This window comes from Pseudophryne corroboree, chromosome 5 (genome assembly GCF_028390025.1).
Source record: "Pseudophryne corroboree isolate aPseCor3 chromosome 5, aPseCor3.hap2, whole genome shotgun sequence".
In the NCBI taxonomy this organism is placed as follows: Eukaryota; Metazoa; Chordata; class Amphibia; order Anura; family Myobatrachidae; genus Pseudophryne; species Pseudophryne corroboree.
Window position 1 is genome coordinate 73,703,712 of NC_086448.1, and position 17,022 is coordinate 73,720,733.

Genomic DNA, 17,022 nt, shown 5'->3' on the forward strand with positions numbered 1-17,022 from the left:
CTCTATATGCTTCAGAGGTTGGAGGAGCAGCAAAAGGCCATTCAAGCCTATACAATTGAGCACGATATAGGAGGTGGAATGCACCTGTCTCAAGTGCAGTGGAGAATGATTTCAACGTTGTGCAAGGTTCTGATGCCCTTTGAACTTGCCACACGTGAAGTCAGTTCAGACACTGCCAGCCTGAGTCAGGTCATTCCCCTCATCAGGCTTTTGCAGAAGAAGCTGGAGGCATTGAAGAAGGAGCTAAAAGGGAGCGATTCCGCTAGGCATGTGGGACTTGTGGATGCAGCCCTTAATTCGCTTAACAAGGATTCACGGGTGGTCAATCTGTTGAAATCAGAGCACTACATTTTGGCCACCGTGCTCGATCCTAGATTTAAAGCCTACCTTGGATCTCTCTTTCCGGCAGACACAGGTCTGCTGGGGTTGAAAGACCTGCTGGTGACAAAATTGTCAAGTCAAGCGGAACGCGACCTGTCAACATCTCCTCCTTCACATTCTCCCGCAACTGGGGGTGCGAGGAAAAGGCTCAGAATTCCGAGCCCACCCGCTGGCGGTGATGCAGGGCAGTCTGGAGCGACTGCTGATGCTGACATCTGGTCCGGACTGAAGGACCTGACAACGATTACGGACATGTCGTCTACTGTCACTGCATATGATTCTCTCAACATTGATAGAATGGTGGAGGATTATATGAGTGACCGCATCCAAGTAGGCACGTCACACAGTCCGTACTTATACTGGCAGGAAAAAGAGGCAATTTGGAGGCCCTTGCACAAACTGGCTTTATTCTACCTAAGTTGCCCTCCCACAAGTGTGTACTCCGAAAGAGTGTTTAGTGCCGCCGCTCACCTTGTCAGCAATCGGCGTACGAGGTTACATCCAGAAAATGTGGAGAAGATGATGTTCATTAAAATGAATTATAATCAATTCCTCCGCGGAGACATTGACCAGCAGCAATTGCCTCCACAAAGTACACAGGGAGCTGAGATGGTGGATTCCAGTGGGGACGAATTGATAATCTGTGAGGAGGGGGATGTACACGGTGATATATCGGAGGGTGAAGATGAGGTGGACATCTTGCCTCTGTAGAGCCAGTTTGTGCAAGGAGAGATTAATTGCTTCTTTTTTGGGGGGGGTCCAAACCAACCCGTCATATCAGTCACAGTCGTGTGGCAGACCCTGTCACTGAAATGATGGGTTGGTTAAAGTGTGCATGTCCTGTTTTGTTTATACAACATAAGGGTGGGTGGGAGGGCCCAAGGACAATTCCATCTTGCACCTCTTTTTTCTTTTCTTTTTCTTTGCATCATGTGCTGATTGGGGAGGGTTTTTTGGAAGGGACATCCTGCGTGACACTGCAGTGCCACTCCTAGATGGGCCCGGTGTTTGTGTCGGCCACTAGGGTCGCTAATCTTACTCACACAGCTACCTCATTGCGCCTCTTTTTTTCTTTGCGTCATGTGCTGTTTGGGGAGGGTTTTTTGGAAGGGACATCCTGCGTGACACTGCAGTGCCACTCCTAGATGGGCCCGGTGTTTGTGTCGGCCACTAGGGTCGCTAATCTTACTCACACAGCTACCTCATTGCGCCTCTTTTTTTCTTTGCGTCATGTGCTGTTTGGGGAGGGTTTTTTGGAAGGGCCATCCTGCGTGACACTGCAGTGCCACTCCTAGATGGGCCCGGTGTTTGTGTCGGCCACTAGGGTCGCTAATCTTACTCACACAGCTACCTCATTGCGCCTCTTTTTTTCTTTGCGTCATGTGCTGTTTGGGGAGGGTTTTTTGGAAGGGACATCCTGCGTGACACTGCAGTGCCACTCCTAGATGGGCCCGGTGTTTGTGTCGGCCACTAGGGTCGCTTATCTTACTCACACAGCGACCTCGGTGCAAATTTTAGGACTAAAAATAATATTGTGAGGTGTGAGGTATTCAGAATAGACTGAAAATGAGTGTAAATTATGGTTTTTGAGGTTAATAATACTTTGGGATCAAAATGACCCCCAAATTCTATGATTTAAGCTGTTTTTTAGTGTTTTTTGAAAAAAACACCCGAATCCAAAACACACCCGAATCCGACAAAAAAAATTCGGTGAGGTTTTGCCAAAACGCGTTCGAACCCAAAACACGGCCGCGGAACCGAACCCAAAACCAAAACACAAAACCCGAAAAATTTCAGGCGCTCATCTCTAGTATAAAATGGGAAAAACATGTAAGAACTCAGCTGGAGGTGAAAGCGTAAAAACCGGCTTAGGGACTTTTATTTGAACTGATCAGCCGAATTGTAGATTAGAATTCAGTCCGTCAAGTCAGGCAAAAAATCGCAAAAGAACTCCAGACCCCCGCTGCCAGCAGCGGCGAGTGGCTAATCCCTGAGTAGGATAAACAGGGGAGACAAACAGACACACAACACAATGACGTACTGAACTTTACAACATGACTTATACAACTACAAATAAACAGAACCGTTAGTCAAACAAACAAATCATGCAACGGGGCGAATATATCGTCTGTAACTCGACGACTTCCATCGCCCCACTGCCTGGATTTCAGCCACGGAAAGCCCTGCCGACGCAGCCGACGTCGCAGCCCCGATGCAGAAGGAATGCGTCCCGAAAGCAGCGGGTGGAAGGCCCAAGCTCGCCAGACAGCGACCCAGCATCCAACGAAACTGATATTTCGTCAAGGGCAGACCGTCATAATGCCGCAACCACGACCCCCGACCACCGGGCCGAACTGCCGCATATTTCACTGCCAACCTCACCGGGCAAATCCTCTCCTCCAGCGCCGAAACCAAGGTGACCCATCGACCTCTACCTACTTGGTCCGTCTTAGAGCGACGCAATCTGCACAGCAAGGACCTCTCACCCACCACCACGTCCTCGAGAAGCATGCGCGAATCTGCCCGCTTAGATGGCGCCACCAGCTCCGAAACCCGAAAGGCTCCGTGGTAAGCCATGGAGAACGCCAAATGGAACAGAAGCGATTCAAAAATAGACGACGCGATACTGCCAACCGCCTTGATGACAGCCGATAGCAAGGCCGCATCAATGGGCCGCCTCCTATCAGGCGGCGTTGGCGCCACACGCGCCCCACCCCTTCATCGCCTTAAGCAGAAGCCCGCTCTTTGTCACGTCAGGGACACCCTTGATTTTGTTAAAGAACGAAATACCAGCTAAGTACCGGGACACCACCGCTCTGGACCTACCCGTAACAAACAGCTGCCAAATAAAAGAAAGCATCATCCGATGCCCGCTCTTACCTTGTTGACTTCGTCCTCAGACAAACTCCTCCCACTCGCTCCAAGCTTGTCCGTAAGCCTTGAGCGTGTTCGGAGCGACTGACCGCATCGCTAGACCCTCCAGTCCGGCCCGATCACCTGCCAGACATAACCGGGACATTGAAACCCTTGCTCATCGGCCTCGGGTGCCAACAAACGAAATCTCTCCCACTGACCTCGTGACAACGCGTCGGCAATTCCGTTCTCCAGACCAGGCACATGTTGCGCGCGGAACCACACATTCCTATGCAAGCATGTCAGCAGCAACTGCCCCAGCACCCTCAGGACCACCAGCGACTTCGCCCTCTGGTTATTGATCGCATGCACCACGCCCAGATTGTCACATCTAAACAAGATGCTGCGATGAGCCAGACGATCGCCCCAAACCTCCAGCGCCACCATAATGGGGAAAAGCTCCAGCAGCAAAAGGTCCTTAGTTAAACCCTCGCGATGCCATTCCTCCGGCCACGAGGCCACGCACCAAGATCCCTCAAGGTAGCAACCGAACCCGGAGGAACCCGCCGTGTCGGTAAACAGCTGCAGCCGAGCGCTGTCGACCGTTGGGGCCTGCCAGATACGCACCCCGTTGAAGTCCCCCAGGAACGAGGCCCATACGGCCAAATCCCTCTTAATCTCGGAGGACAAGCGGATGAAATGATGCGGCCTGGCACACCCCGCAGTCGCCCTCTCCAGCTTCCGGCAGAAAACCCTGCCCATCGGGATTACCCGACAAGCAAAGTTCAAAAGGCCCAGCAAGGACTGCGCCTGCCGCAGCGTGACTTTGCGCGACCTTACGATCTGGCAGATAGCTTCGCGGAGCTTCGCAACCTTGGCCTGAGGCAGGCGACACGATCCTGCAACCGTGTCGATTTCGATCCCCAAGAATGACAAACAGGAAACCGGCCCCTCCGTTTTATCCTCGGCCACAGGAACGCCAAAGTGAAAAAACAGAGCTCGGATGCTGAACAGCAAGTCACGGCAGCGTGGCGAATTGGCCGGACCCACACACAGGAAGTCACCGAGGTAATGTGCAACTCCATGACCCCCTGACGAAGACTCCACGCACCAATGTAAAAATGTGCTAAAACGTTCAAAAAACGAGCAGGAAACGGAACATCCCATCGGCAAACATTTGTCGATGAAAAACTCCGCTCCGATCCGAAAACCCATAAAACGGAATGAGTCCGGATGCAACGGTAGCAACCGAAACGCGGATTCCACATCGATATTACCCATCAGGGCCCCAGGGCCGTATCTATGGACCAACTCTAGCGCCGCATCAAACGACTGGTACACCACCGAGCAATGAGCCGGTGGTATCGCGTCGTTGACCGACGACCCCGACGGGTAAGAAAGATGCTGAATGAGCCGAAAAGCACCTGGAGTCTTCTTGGGAACTACCCCCACTGGGGATATGACCAACCCATCCACCGGGGGTGAGCTAAACGGGCCCTCCATCCTACCCAACCGTAACTCCTTATCAACTTTCTCTCGCAGAACCGACGGCAAGGAGCGAGCAGACTGGAGGTTCCGGTGAGCCCGAACCGATACCTCGCTCGCAACAGGCAAGCGGAAACCAAACTGAAAACCCTGAAACAAAAACTGAGCGTCTACACTATTTGGATACCAATCCAACCATTTGGCCATTGCCTCCAAATTAATTGGCGTTGGCGCCCTGCGGAGCGCTCCCGCTCGCGCCGGGTCTTGTGTAACTTTGCTTACCCCGTGCACCCTGGCGACTGCCTTTAAAACAGGCAGAGGCTGGGTGGGTGCCGCCACATTGCAAGCACAAATGTCGAAACCGACACTGCTTGCCGAAGGAACAGGACGCATTGTTAAATGCGAAGCACTTCCCTTTCGCGGCGGCCTGCCCCCCCCACGGACGGCCAATCTACCTGTCTTGCCCGATCCGCCGTCCGCGCCGGGCCCTTGGGCGGATGACCCCGCGCGGTGCCCGTCCGCCCCCGGATTCCGGGGCTCCCTAGCGGATTGAGAAGTCCGGGTGACCTGGAGCCAGACTTCCACGTCCTTGCAACCAAAGTCAATCACCTGCAAGCAGTCCTGTTTCTCCCGGAATTTCTCGTCATACATCCGCCATTCGATGCCTAACGATGTGCGCTGCATATCGTGTATTAAGTGCAGGTATCTAATGACGTTCATATGTTCGTCAAAGACGCAAAAACCGGCCAGCCAGTTGTCGAAGGTACGGAAAGCCTCAGCTCCGATGCCCTTCTTAGCCGCCGCTGACTTATAGTCCTTCTTGGCGTTTTTCGTCAGGACGAACATATCAACGTAATCGCCCCTGCAGATCTTCCTACGGCAGCTGTCCCGCAACCCCCGCAGCACGGCCGTGTAATCGCAGTGGACTACCTCAGGCAAATCGCGGCGCTTCTTGGCCCTGCGAGCGTCCTCGCTAAGCTGCTTACGTCTCTTCCGCCTCTCCTGCTGCCCCGCCGCCCTCTTGGCGTATTTTGTTGCGCGCTTTTTCGCCCTAGTAGTGCTACTGACTTCGGACGCCTGCGACGACAGGGAAGAAGAAGAGGAAGAACTGAGAGAACTGGAGCGCATGCTGGAGCCAGGCGCCGCCTGCTCAATCTCACCTGATGCTGTCGACTGCTCGGACTGGGAATCCTCCGGTGTGGAAACTGCGAAGTCCTCCTCGTCGCTCCCAACCACCTCAACTTCACCGCGATCACCTGAAGAAGAAGACGGAGCAAAGGACCCAGAAACCACTCGGGGCGCATGCCTAGCACTCCGGGGCGAAGGTGTCCCCACCTTGCGCCCCCGCTCGTCCCGCACGGGATGGTGTCCCAGCTGTGCCGCGGCCGCCCCCAGATCACGGCAAGCGCGAGCAATGTGCTGAGCCGCCGACCCCGGCCGCGCACCGGACACGCGCGCGTGCCGGAACGCCTTGCCGCCCCCGGGGATGCGGCAGCGGCCCCAATGCCGCCACCACCGTTGACAGGGCCGACGCCAACTCCCCGGAGGGGTCCTGACCTCTCCAAAAGTCACTGGCGGCACCCGCGGGATCCCCCGCAGATGCCGGCGCGCGCCTCCCTGCCCGGCACCCAGCGGGCGCCAACAGGGAGCCCGATGGCCGAAGCTCCGACTGGCCCATTGGGGAACCGCTGTCACCCCTGACCACCAGCGGCGCGGTACCCCACCAGTCATTGTCCCCAACTTGCGCCCGCCGGCCGTCGCTAGCGCTGCTCCTGCCGCTATCGGCCCCCCCGCGCGCGCCCTCCCCCCGCAGGCCGGAGCTCCCTCCGCCCGCAGGGAGGGCGCCTCTGCGGGACTCCATGCTGCCTTGATTGCCCCCGTTATGACCCCCCGCCGCCGCTCCCCGCCAGCCTCCAGCTGCAAGGGAGGCAACGGGGGAGAAGAGGACACCAGTGGCGCCACTGCGCGCACACGTGCGCGAACGGCGCCACCTGTTGAGAGCGCGGGCGTGCGCGCACACTGTGCACGCTGCCCGCCGCTTCCCGCCACTGAACCTCCACTACTGGGCCCCGCTGAGAAGACCGTCGGACGAGACCCTGCGACAGGCCTCGCCCGACTCGCCGCCACTGTCCACCCGCTCCGCCCCCCTCGCCCGGCACCACCTTGCGGCCGTGACAAGGGGGAAGAGAGGGGAGACGAAACGGCAGCCTCCGTCGGCCGCCCAACTTGGCGCGCATGCGCGCGCCCGCGGGCGCCCGAACGCAGCCCCGGAGTCGCTAACTCTGCACCCGGAGGTGTGGGCCGATGCCCGCCACCTCCGGGCTTCCTGCCTGCGCCCCCAGCCCTCCCGGCCGTCCGCGCCCGGCCGGCAACACCGGACCGGAAACCCGCGGCACGGAGGACCGAGTTCGCCAAGCCACGGCCGTACCGGCGCCCGCGTCGGCCCCGGAAGACGGGTAGCCGGCAGCAGGGCCAGCCAGCCCATCCTCGGGCCCAGCCCCACCGCCTGATGAGCGGTAGCGAGCTGGGGTCCCGGCAGCACGGCGAGGGCGAGAGGCGGCCATCTCAAGCAGGGTATGAATTGAAGGAGGGTGGCAAAAGAAAAACAATGCAATGCAAAGCTAGAGCAAAACAAGCTAAAATCTAGAGACTCTGCAATGCAGCACTCACCAAAGGCAATTCAGCAGCAAGAGAGACCAAGCTGGCCTAGCAGTCCCTATATATACTGAACCCTCCCCTCTCTACCATGGGCTGTACTTTTCCTCACAGCTAGGTCCACCCCTCACAGGAGGTTTAACTCTCTCTATTCCTATGCAGTCATTTCTCTCTCCTTATAACCTTAACATATTTTTGACCAGTGCCCGGTCGCTCTTCTTTTTGTCACAGCTATAGAGGAACTGTAGCACCAGTCCTCCACATCACATTTCTTTCACATATGTCATAGGGTGTTAGATTAGGTTGGGATTGAAATGCCGGCATTTGGGATGCCGGCAGTCAGAATACCGACCGCAGCATCCCAATGATCAGAATCCCAACTGGCCCCCTAAACCTCCCTTCTAGCAGCCTATCCCTAACCCTCCCTGGTGGTGCCTAAACCTAACACCCCATCCCCGCAGCCTAAACCTACCCCTCTTTCCCCACTGACTAACCCTAACCCTCCCCGGTGGTGCCTAAACCTAACTCACCCTTCCTGCATCCTAGACCCAACCCACCCTGGCCACAGCCTAACCCTAAACCTCCCCCCCACAGCCTAAACCTAACATCCAATCCCCACACCCTGTGGCTTACCTCTCAGGCAGATGACCGTTTGGCATCCTGGCGGTCTGGATTTCCAGTGCCGGGATGCTGGTGTCGGCATTCCGAGTAGTGTCAGGATCCCGACCGCTGGGATCCTTACCGGATCCCATTAGTTTAACCCAGGTGTTTAGGACAGGCTGCTGAAACTAATGGGCCCTACACACTACACTGGAAGATCTGCCGCCGAGCTGCCCGACGACGGATACAGCCGACCCGGCGGCGGGTGGGAGGTGACGGGGAGAGTGAAGTTTCTTCACTCCCCCCGTCACCGGGCGCCATAGCACTGCACGCTAATATGGACAATCTCGTCCATATTGGCCTGCATGCATAAGCGACAGGGCACCAACGATTAACGAGCGCGGGGCCGCGCATCATTCATCGTTGGTGCCTACACACTGCACGATATGAACAAGTTCTCGTTCATTTATGAACGAGAACGTTCATATCGTGCATGTTATCTGCCAGTGTGTAGGGCCCTTTAGTGCAGCACCCCAAATCCCAACATCACCCATATTCACATCTTAAAATGTACCCACATGTGCTAATTCATTTATCATATGGGGTTTTGCGAGGAGATCTGAAAAACACGCACTAGCAGCGCATGTTGTAGATGACTGGGCTCTCCTGGGTTACTATCATAAATTAGTAATTCACTGACACTATGAAATTCACTAAGTGAATGTTGAAGACAATGAAAACCTGTGCCAATGATTTTCTTTGTAATTACAATACAACTTCTAATTACATAAGGAGGAACACTGCTCCCATGGTGTACTCCCAGCTACACACAGCAGATACTTAAGTCTACAACGAGTACTTGTGATCTAGAAAACACTTTTGCTGCCGTCAGCGTAATATCAACAAGAGAATGCAGATGCTGTACTTATGTCATCAAAAGCATATAACCTATGCCAGCATTATTACTTAGTTTAAACATGGTGCTTTACTATTATGTTTAAAGTTTTAATGCCGATATATCGTAGTTACTGCATCACCATTATCCCAATGATATTACAATTAGACAGCATAACTGTTGAATTTTTAACTAAGGGCCCGATTTAGACCAGATTGGTCCTCCGTGAATTTGCAGAGGTTTGCAATCACATAGTTGCCGCTCAAACAGAGTGAATACCTGCTCTGTGCAAGTCTGCATACGCCGTGCGAAAAGCTTTGCGTATGCTGGTCAGCTGCAAATCCGTTCACAACTCAGTTACCATCTAATGTTTTGTTTTTTCCAGTCTGTGCAGTCTGTGCGTAGCCCAGGACTTACTCCTACAGTGCAATAGCAACAGGCTCATCGGTGCCGGAGCTGACGTCACACACCCTCCCTGAAAACGATTGGGAACACCTGCGTTTTTCCTGACGCTCCCAGAAAACGGCCAGTTACCCCCCCCCCCCCCCTAAACATCCGCTTCCTGTCAATCAACTTGCATACACCTAGTGATCAAAAAAGACGCAGGATTATTTTGCAGTTTGGCCTCGCGCGTGCGCATTGCAATCCGTACGCATGCGCAGTCGATAGATAATTGTCTGGCCTGAGAAAACGCACAACAGCAATCAGGTGTCAATCGTGCCCTATATCCGCTCTACAATTCACTTTCCAAGCCTTTCACAACTAGACCATTCCTCAAGTTCCATTCATCCACATGTGCTCTGACCAGAATGGATTTATGCCTTTTTTTTTATTAAGGTTACATTTTAAAATGTGCTCATGTATAACAGCAAGAACTCACCCACAACACGACAAGTCAAGACTTACACACATTACAGGTTACATCGTACTAAGGGCCCGATTCAGTATGAGTTGTAGATATGCGAAAAAACTCACACCTACAACTCTTTACTCTAGCATGCGGGGGGACGCCCAGCACAGGGCAAGTACGCCCCGCAAACGGTCCGGACACGCCACGCTGTGACTCTCTGTGCTGTAAAGTGAGCTGCCACTTCGGAGCATCACTTTGACTTCACCAGGGTCACAGCAGGAGCACAGCGATCCGATGACCAGCTGCCCTCACCAGATCACTGGTCCCTGGGTGCTGAGAAGTATTTTTTTTTTTTAACATAGTGATCTGCCTATGGTCTAACAGACACACATGGCTGATGACAGGACACAGATCTGAGCACAGCTTCCACTGCCAGCAGGAAGAGATGGCCGTGCAGGGGTACTGGAACCAGAGGGAAGCCCTGGATAATGCTATCTCAAGATAGAGTTATTATCACAGGTCTCCCTCCGGTAATTTTTTACAATTTCTTTTCAAGAAATTCAGCCACATAGCAGTTTCCATTACAAGTATGGGAATTGTGATCTGGAATGCAAATTTATGGGCTTGGAAGAGAATTTTGGTAATTCTCCAACTGCCCTTTAGTACATTCCTGTGATACTAAAATATTGTGAAAAGGGTGTGAAAACACCCCTTTTCACATTATTTTAGTAAAAATAATATTGATAGTTATGCCCGTTAGTGTGAGAAGTGACATGGCAAGAGATAGAACTCTTCCGCTCACATGAGAGACCCCAGTGATTACTTGCATGTAGCTGTTCCAGCTTTCTGCACCTATACCTGCAAGCAGCATAAATTCATGGGCTGGTGAGTTATACAGAACCCCACTATGCTGCTTTGATCCAGGAGAACCAATATGTATACAACAGTGAGTACAACTGTACCTGTTATACTTAAATAAACCAACATCACTGGTAAAGTAACAGGGCTGTTCATGGTTTGAGTCATCTTCTGGTGTGTACCTACATAACTTTGCAAACAACAACACCTGCTCACACATCATTCCCAACAAGCATGCATCTGGCTTTCTCTACTAGTGTGCGGTTTGCTCTTTTACTCACACCGGTTTGTTCTAGAATGTAAACAATGGTCAACTGATGCCCAATTTCATGCATTTTTAGGAAGAGTTCTACATTTTTGTTTATATATTCTCCACTATTGTCAGATCATAAGGTCTTTCCTATTGTTAAATTAACTCTGTGACCTCTTTGGTCTAAGACACTGATGGGTTTAAGTTCCTATTTTCAAGCAGGTAGTGACTGTTCCAACTTTTGTAGCAGTACACTCAGCTAATGTGGTGAACCACTCTTCATTGCAGCTGAATGTACGGTTGCACCTGAGTCGATATACCAACAATCTTTTCTGCAGCTGTATGTGACACTCAGTGCCAACTCATCTTTGCTGTTACCCTTTTTATTCTGCATAAGATTTACATTCAAACACTTTGTGACCTACAGTACATATATACCACTTGTACCTTCATTTTCTGACCGTGTATATATATATATATATCTGCACAGTCGAGTCACTTTATTATGACCACCTCCTACAATTGATGTTGGCAGTGCGTAGCCTATGAAGTACGTCACGTGTCGTGTGCTGGCTTGGTGGGTATAAAAGGTGTGCGATAGGCCATCTGCACACATATCACACGTTGCTGTCATGGGTAAAAGAGGCGATTTATCCAAGTTGAAAAAAGGGATGGTTATCAGCTTTTGGGCCAAAGGTGGTAGTATTACTGAAACAGCGAAGTTTGTGAACTGTTCGCATGCTGCTGTGGTGAAGGTGTATCATGACTGGACAAATGGCACAGTTTCAATCCACATGCAGCCACTCTGATAAAAAAAACATGGCAGGCTGTGCTGCCAGGGGTCAACCTTACATCCGCTGCATTCGCAATTAGACTGCGAACACATCAAGAGGTGGCCCCACACATACTGGGTGGCCTTGCTCTGTGCTGGGCGGCCCTCAGCACGTGAGGAGATGGCCACAGATCTTTTTGCGTATGCAGCCATCTGCGTTCATCTCTGAATAACCCCCATAATCTCTAGAAATGGTGAAGGGTGTCAGGTATGATCAGACTGGCGATGTTGGGCAGAGTACAATGGGGGTCATTCCGAGTTGTTCGCTAGCTGCTTTCCGTCGCAGCGTGGCGTACTTTCACACAAAACTATGCAGTTTCACACAAGGTCTAGCGACGCTTTTCAGTCGCACTGCTGATCGGTGAGTGATTGACAGGAAAGGGGCGTTTCAGGGTGGCAACTGACCGTTTTCCGGGAGTGTGCTGAAAAACTAAGGCGTGTCAGGTAAAAACGCAGGCGTGCCTGGGGAAACGGAGTGGCTGGCCGAACGCAGGGCGTGTTTGTGACATCAAAACAGGAACTAAACAGTCTGAAGTGATCGCTAGCTAGGAGTAAGTCTCGAGCTACTCTGAAACTGCACAATCTTTTTTTGTAGTGGTTCTGCGAACCTTTCGGTCGCACTTCTGCTATGCTAAGATACACTCCCAGAGGGCGGCGGCTTAGCGTATGCACTGCTGCTAAAAGCAGCTAGCGAGCGAACAACTCGGAATGAGGGCCCATATACAGAGAAAAGTCCCAACATTTTGTGTGACAGTGGAAATTCTTTTTATGTGAAATGTGCAAAATATTTTTCTCTCCTCCTTTTGCAGTCAACGGTTCAACTTCTTCAGAGAGATAGAGAATATAGACCTTCCTAACTGCCAGTACTTGAAAGGAATAGGTATGTATATGAGAGCTTGTAACCATCTTACATTAAGGGATAGCACGATCGGAGCTATCCAATTAATCAGCATTTTCCTTGCACAGTAAACCATAGGTTAATACGTGCTAACCCATTTATTTCATATAAAATGCTGAATTTATGGGTTTCCCCGCAATCAAATCCAAGCAGGAGAATTTTATTTAACCCAGACTTTTCATCTTAGCTCCTGAGGCTGCAATGAAAGTGCTCCCTTGGGGCTTAATGCACGGGGTAAACCTCGCTAATTATTCTAATGTATTAAAAGTTTTGTAAAAGAAAAAAAAAAACGGTCCAATAAGACTTTCTTCTGAAACTTTTTTTGGCAGGGGGGGTGCAAAATTTGTAGTTACCCCACTGGTACGAGCTGCACTGTGCATGCGTCCAGAGGGTCGCTGCTTAGAGGCACAGATCTGAATTGCATGGAGATCCATGCACTTTTGATAGGTGGTTCCGGGTGGTAACTGGGTAGGGGGGGCTACCACCAGATATGGGCACGTCGCAGGCACCAGTGGCTATTTTCACTCAGACATTCAACAAATGCAATAAGGCAGGTACAGTGTCCAATGGTGCGTCGATAATGCTCCTTTGTACGCACATCGGCCCAGTGGTGAAAGTGTATTTTCTAGACTGTAGAATAAGACGCTTTTGCACAAGCGGCGGCCCCAGCACTTGATCAGCAGATTAGAGCCTGGGTCTACAGAGGGGATGAATAAGCATTGCTGTCCCTACACCAACGTTTGCTGCTAAGCCCATAGATTTTGTGTTGCTCCCCAGCTAGCGAGAATGCGTGCTGTGCCAAACATGGCCTGGGTGCAGATACAGCCAAATAACAATGAATTCATGTATGTGCATTTATATCGTTCCAGAGTTTGGGTCTGAAGATATAGATGTTCTTCCTAATGGACTGGCCTTTATCAGCTCAGTAAGTAATAGATATAGCACTGTAATCATTATTACATAAACATTCCAGGAATGTTCCCAAGAAGGGAGATGCAGAGACACCCTCCCCCACCATCCCATTTCCCCACCCATGGGGGGGTCATTCCGGGAAGATCGCTCGCTAGCTAGTTTTAACAGCCGTGCAAACGCTATGCCGCCTCCCACTGGGAGTGTATTTTAGCTTAGCAGAAGTGCGAATGGGGGTATCACAGAGCGCCTGCAAAAAAAAATTGTGTGGTTTCAGAGTAGCTCAAAACCTACTCAGCGCTTGCAATCACTTCAGCCTATTCAGTTCCGGATTTGACGTCACAAACCCGCCCAGCGTTAGCCCAGCCATGCCTGCGTTATTCCTGGCACGCCTGCGTTTTTCCGCACTTTTCCTGAAAACGGTCAGTTGCCACCCAGAAACGTCCACTTCATGTCAATCACTCTGCGGCAAGCAGTGCGACTCAAATGCATCGCTAGACCCTGTGCAAAATGACATCGTTTGTTGTGCCCGTACGTCGTGCGTGCGCATTGCGCCGCATATGCATGCGCAGAACTGCCGTTTTTTAGCCTGATCGCTGCGCTGCGAACAAATTCAGCTAGCGATCAACTCGGAATGACCCCCATGGTGCATTGGAGTCATCTTGGGACTGTGTGGGAGTGCAGAAAAATGAAAAGAGAAAAATGCAGGTGCACACTATAAGCACTAAGAATACTGATACTGGGGCATATTTAATAGGGTTTGAGCTTTCCAGAGGTGAGGTGTGACGGCCGATCTTGGACATTTACAAGGCCCTGTATCAGAATCAGAATCAGCTTTATTGGCCAGGTATACTTGTGTATACTAGGAATTTGTCTTCGGTTTGCTATACAACAGCCAAGTAGGTAACAGGTAAGCAGGTGTGTGTGTGTGTGTGTGTGTGGGGGGGGGGGGCAAGTAAAGTTACACAGATAGGTATACCATAGGGACACAAGTTAGTTACATGTACGTCTAGTCAGTCAATGTTCAGGAGATCAGCAGGCGGACCGCTTGGGGAAAGAAACTTTTGAGGCTTCTGGTGGACCTGGCGGGGACAGCCCTGTAACGCCTGCCTGAAGGAAGCAAGTTAAACATGCTGTGACCGGGGTGTAGCTGGTCTTTTACTATCTTCATTGCCCGCTTTTTAGCTCTGGACAAGTACAGGTCCTGGACTTAGGGAAGGTCGGCCCGATGATCTTCTCTGCGGTTCTGACCACCTTTTGGAGCCTGCATCTCTCCCTCGTGCTGGCGGAGCTGTACCATACGAGTATCGAGGAGCACAGTACCGACTCCACAATCGCGGAGTAGAAGAGGAGCAGAAGCTTCTGTGGGATGTTGAACTTCCTTAGTTGCCAGAGGAAGAACAACCTCTGATGCGCTTTCCCAACAGTGGCGTCAGCGTTGGACCCCCATTTAAGGTCCCAGGAGATTGTGGTCCCTAGAAACTTGAAGGAGTCCACTAGCGATACCACACTGTCAGCAATCGTTAGCGGAGGTGCACTAGATGACTTCTTCCTGAAGTCCACTATCATCTCGACAGTTTTGAGGGGGTTGAGCTCAAGGTTGTTGTGGATGCACCACTGGGCCAGCCGGTCTACTGATTGCCATTTAAAAAAACGCCCGAGATTGGCCAGCATACCTCACCTTCGGCAAACCGTACCCTATTACATATGCCCCACTGACTGTGTGAGAGTGCCACTTAGCTGGAATGAGACCTGTGATTACTACCTGATCTAAGCGTTGCTCCAGCATCTTGCAACACAACCCGGTACCTACATACAGTCACTGGCTGCTGAGCTGGCTCCATCTAACCAGTGTGTATAACAGTGAGTACGGCAGCACCTTCTTTATCTTCAATTCAGCTACTCCACTGTAAACGCTGGTTTACTTACAGGACTAAAAAGCATATACCTTAAACACACTTGATACACTTTAATATTGAGCCGCTGCGGCCGCTGTAATTAACCTTTCACCTTTATGTTATTCACAAACCTTACGTACACAAAGTCGCACAGTGTACGCACTCCGCGTACGTATGCCTAAAGGGCGTAGTGACTACACAGTTTGCGTACACAGGCCTATAGGCTGTTAGCACAATGCAGCAGCCCGAGTGGCTGTAAATACACTTTAATACCTTAGCAGGGAAAGGAAACACGACGCCAGATTGTATTTAAAATGCCGGGTTCCGACACACCAACATATAATTACTGAAAGGGGGTTACAATAACAATACAATACAATAGAATAATAGCTACAGTCAATGGTACATACGTGTTTGGTTTTCGCCTGCGCTTCCCAGTCTGGTCCTCAGTCATCTGGGTAGATGACCTTTAGAGTCTGTGATAGTGACCTGGCATGCAGCTGGCTCTTCATACAGTGGATTAAAACATAATACAATAGACACTGTGTGCCCTTCTTCCATTGGTTCGGGGGTGGGACATATCCTGAGCACCGGGGATCATTGGTCAGCTCAAGAAGTGGACGATGGCTAAGACTTGAGATGTGATTTCTGTTGTTTGCATCTGAGTTCCCGCCCCATGACCAGTTAAACCCATCACATTAATCATACATAAATCTGGTATTATTAATAACTTAATGTGGTAATATATGATAATATTCTTATTCCCACCAGATTAATGTTTACGTGACTCTGAACAATATGATCCCACACATGATATGATTATCTATTTCCATCCTCAAGATATACATATATCCACATATATCCATATACTCATATATATATATATATATATATATATATATATATACACACACACACACACATACTCCTGCTATTACAATTTGTTAGGAATTATATATATATATATATATAATCCTCCAAGTCAGTCGGCACTCAGGTCCTAAATCAACAGCTTCCTCCGGTGCCCGATTCCTTAAGAAAGTAGCTCTCCAAACACGGCATGAAAGGCACTCACAGGGTTTGATATATGAAAAACGCTGGTACATTTAACCGTGTAACGTTTCGGAGCTGCTGGAAGAAGGAGCAGCAGCTCTGAAACGTTACACGATTAAATGTACCAGCGTTTTTCATATATCAAACCCTGTGAGTGCCGTTCATGCCGTGTTTGGAGAGCTATATATATATATATATATATATATATATATACAGGTTGAGTATCCTTTATCCAAAATGCTTGGGACCAGAGGTATTTTGGATATCGGATTTTTCCGTATTTTGGAATAATTGCATACCATAATGAGATATCATGGTGATGGGACCTAAGTCTAAGCACAGAATGCATTTATGTTACATATACACCTTATACACACAGCTGGAAGGTAATTTTAGACAATATTTTTTGTAACTTTGTGCATTGAACAAAGTGTATCTATATTCACACAATTCATTTATGTTTCATATACACCTTATACACACAGCCTGAAGGTAATTTAATACAATATTTTTAATAACTGTGTGTATTAAACAAAGTTTGTGTACATTGAGCCATCAAAAAACAAAGGTTTCACTATCTCACTCTCACGAAAAAAAAGTCCGTA

At 50.4% G+C, this 17,022-nt stretch overlaps 1 protein-coding gene across 1 annotated transcript in view; it reads left to right on the forward strand.

Moving 5' to 3' along the window:
* Window positions 1-17,022, forward strand: part of LOC134929554 (serum paraoxonase/arylesterase 2-like) — a 94,313-nt gene that overhangs the window by 23,493 nt on the left and 53,798 nt on the right. Inside the window, exons 2-3 of the mRNA XM_063925148.1 lie at window positions 12,469-12,539; window positions 13,427-13,482. Of these exons, the coding sequence (XP_063781218.1) occupies window positions 12,469-12,539; window positions 13,427-13,482 (127 nt within the window). The remainder of the gene's footprint in view (window positions 1-12,468; window positions 12,540-13,426; window positions 13,483-17,022) is intronic.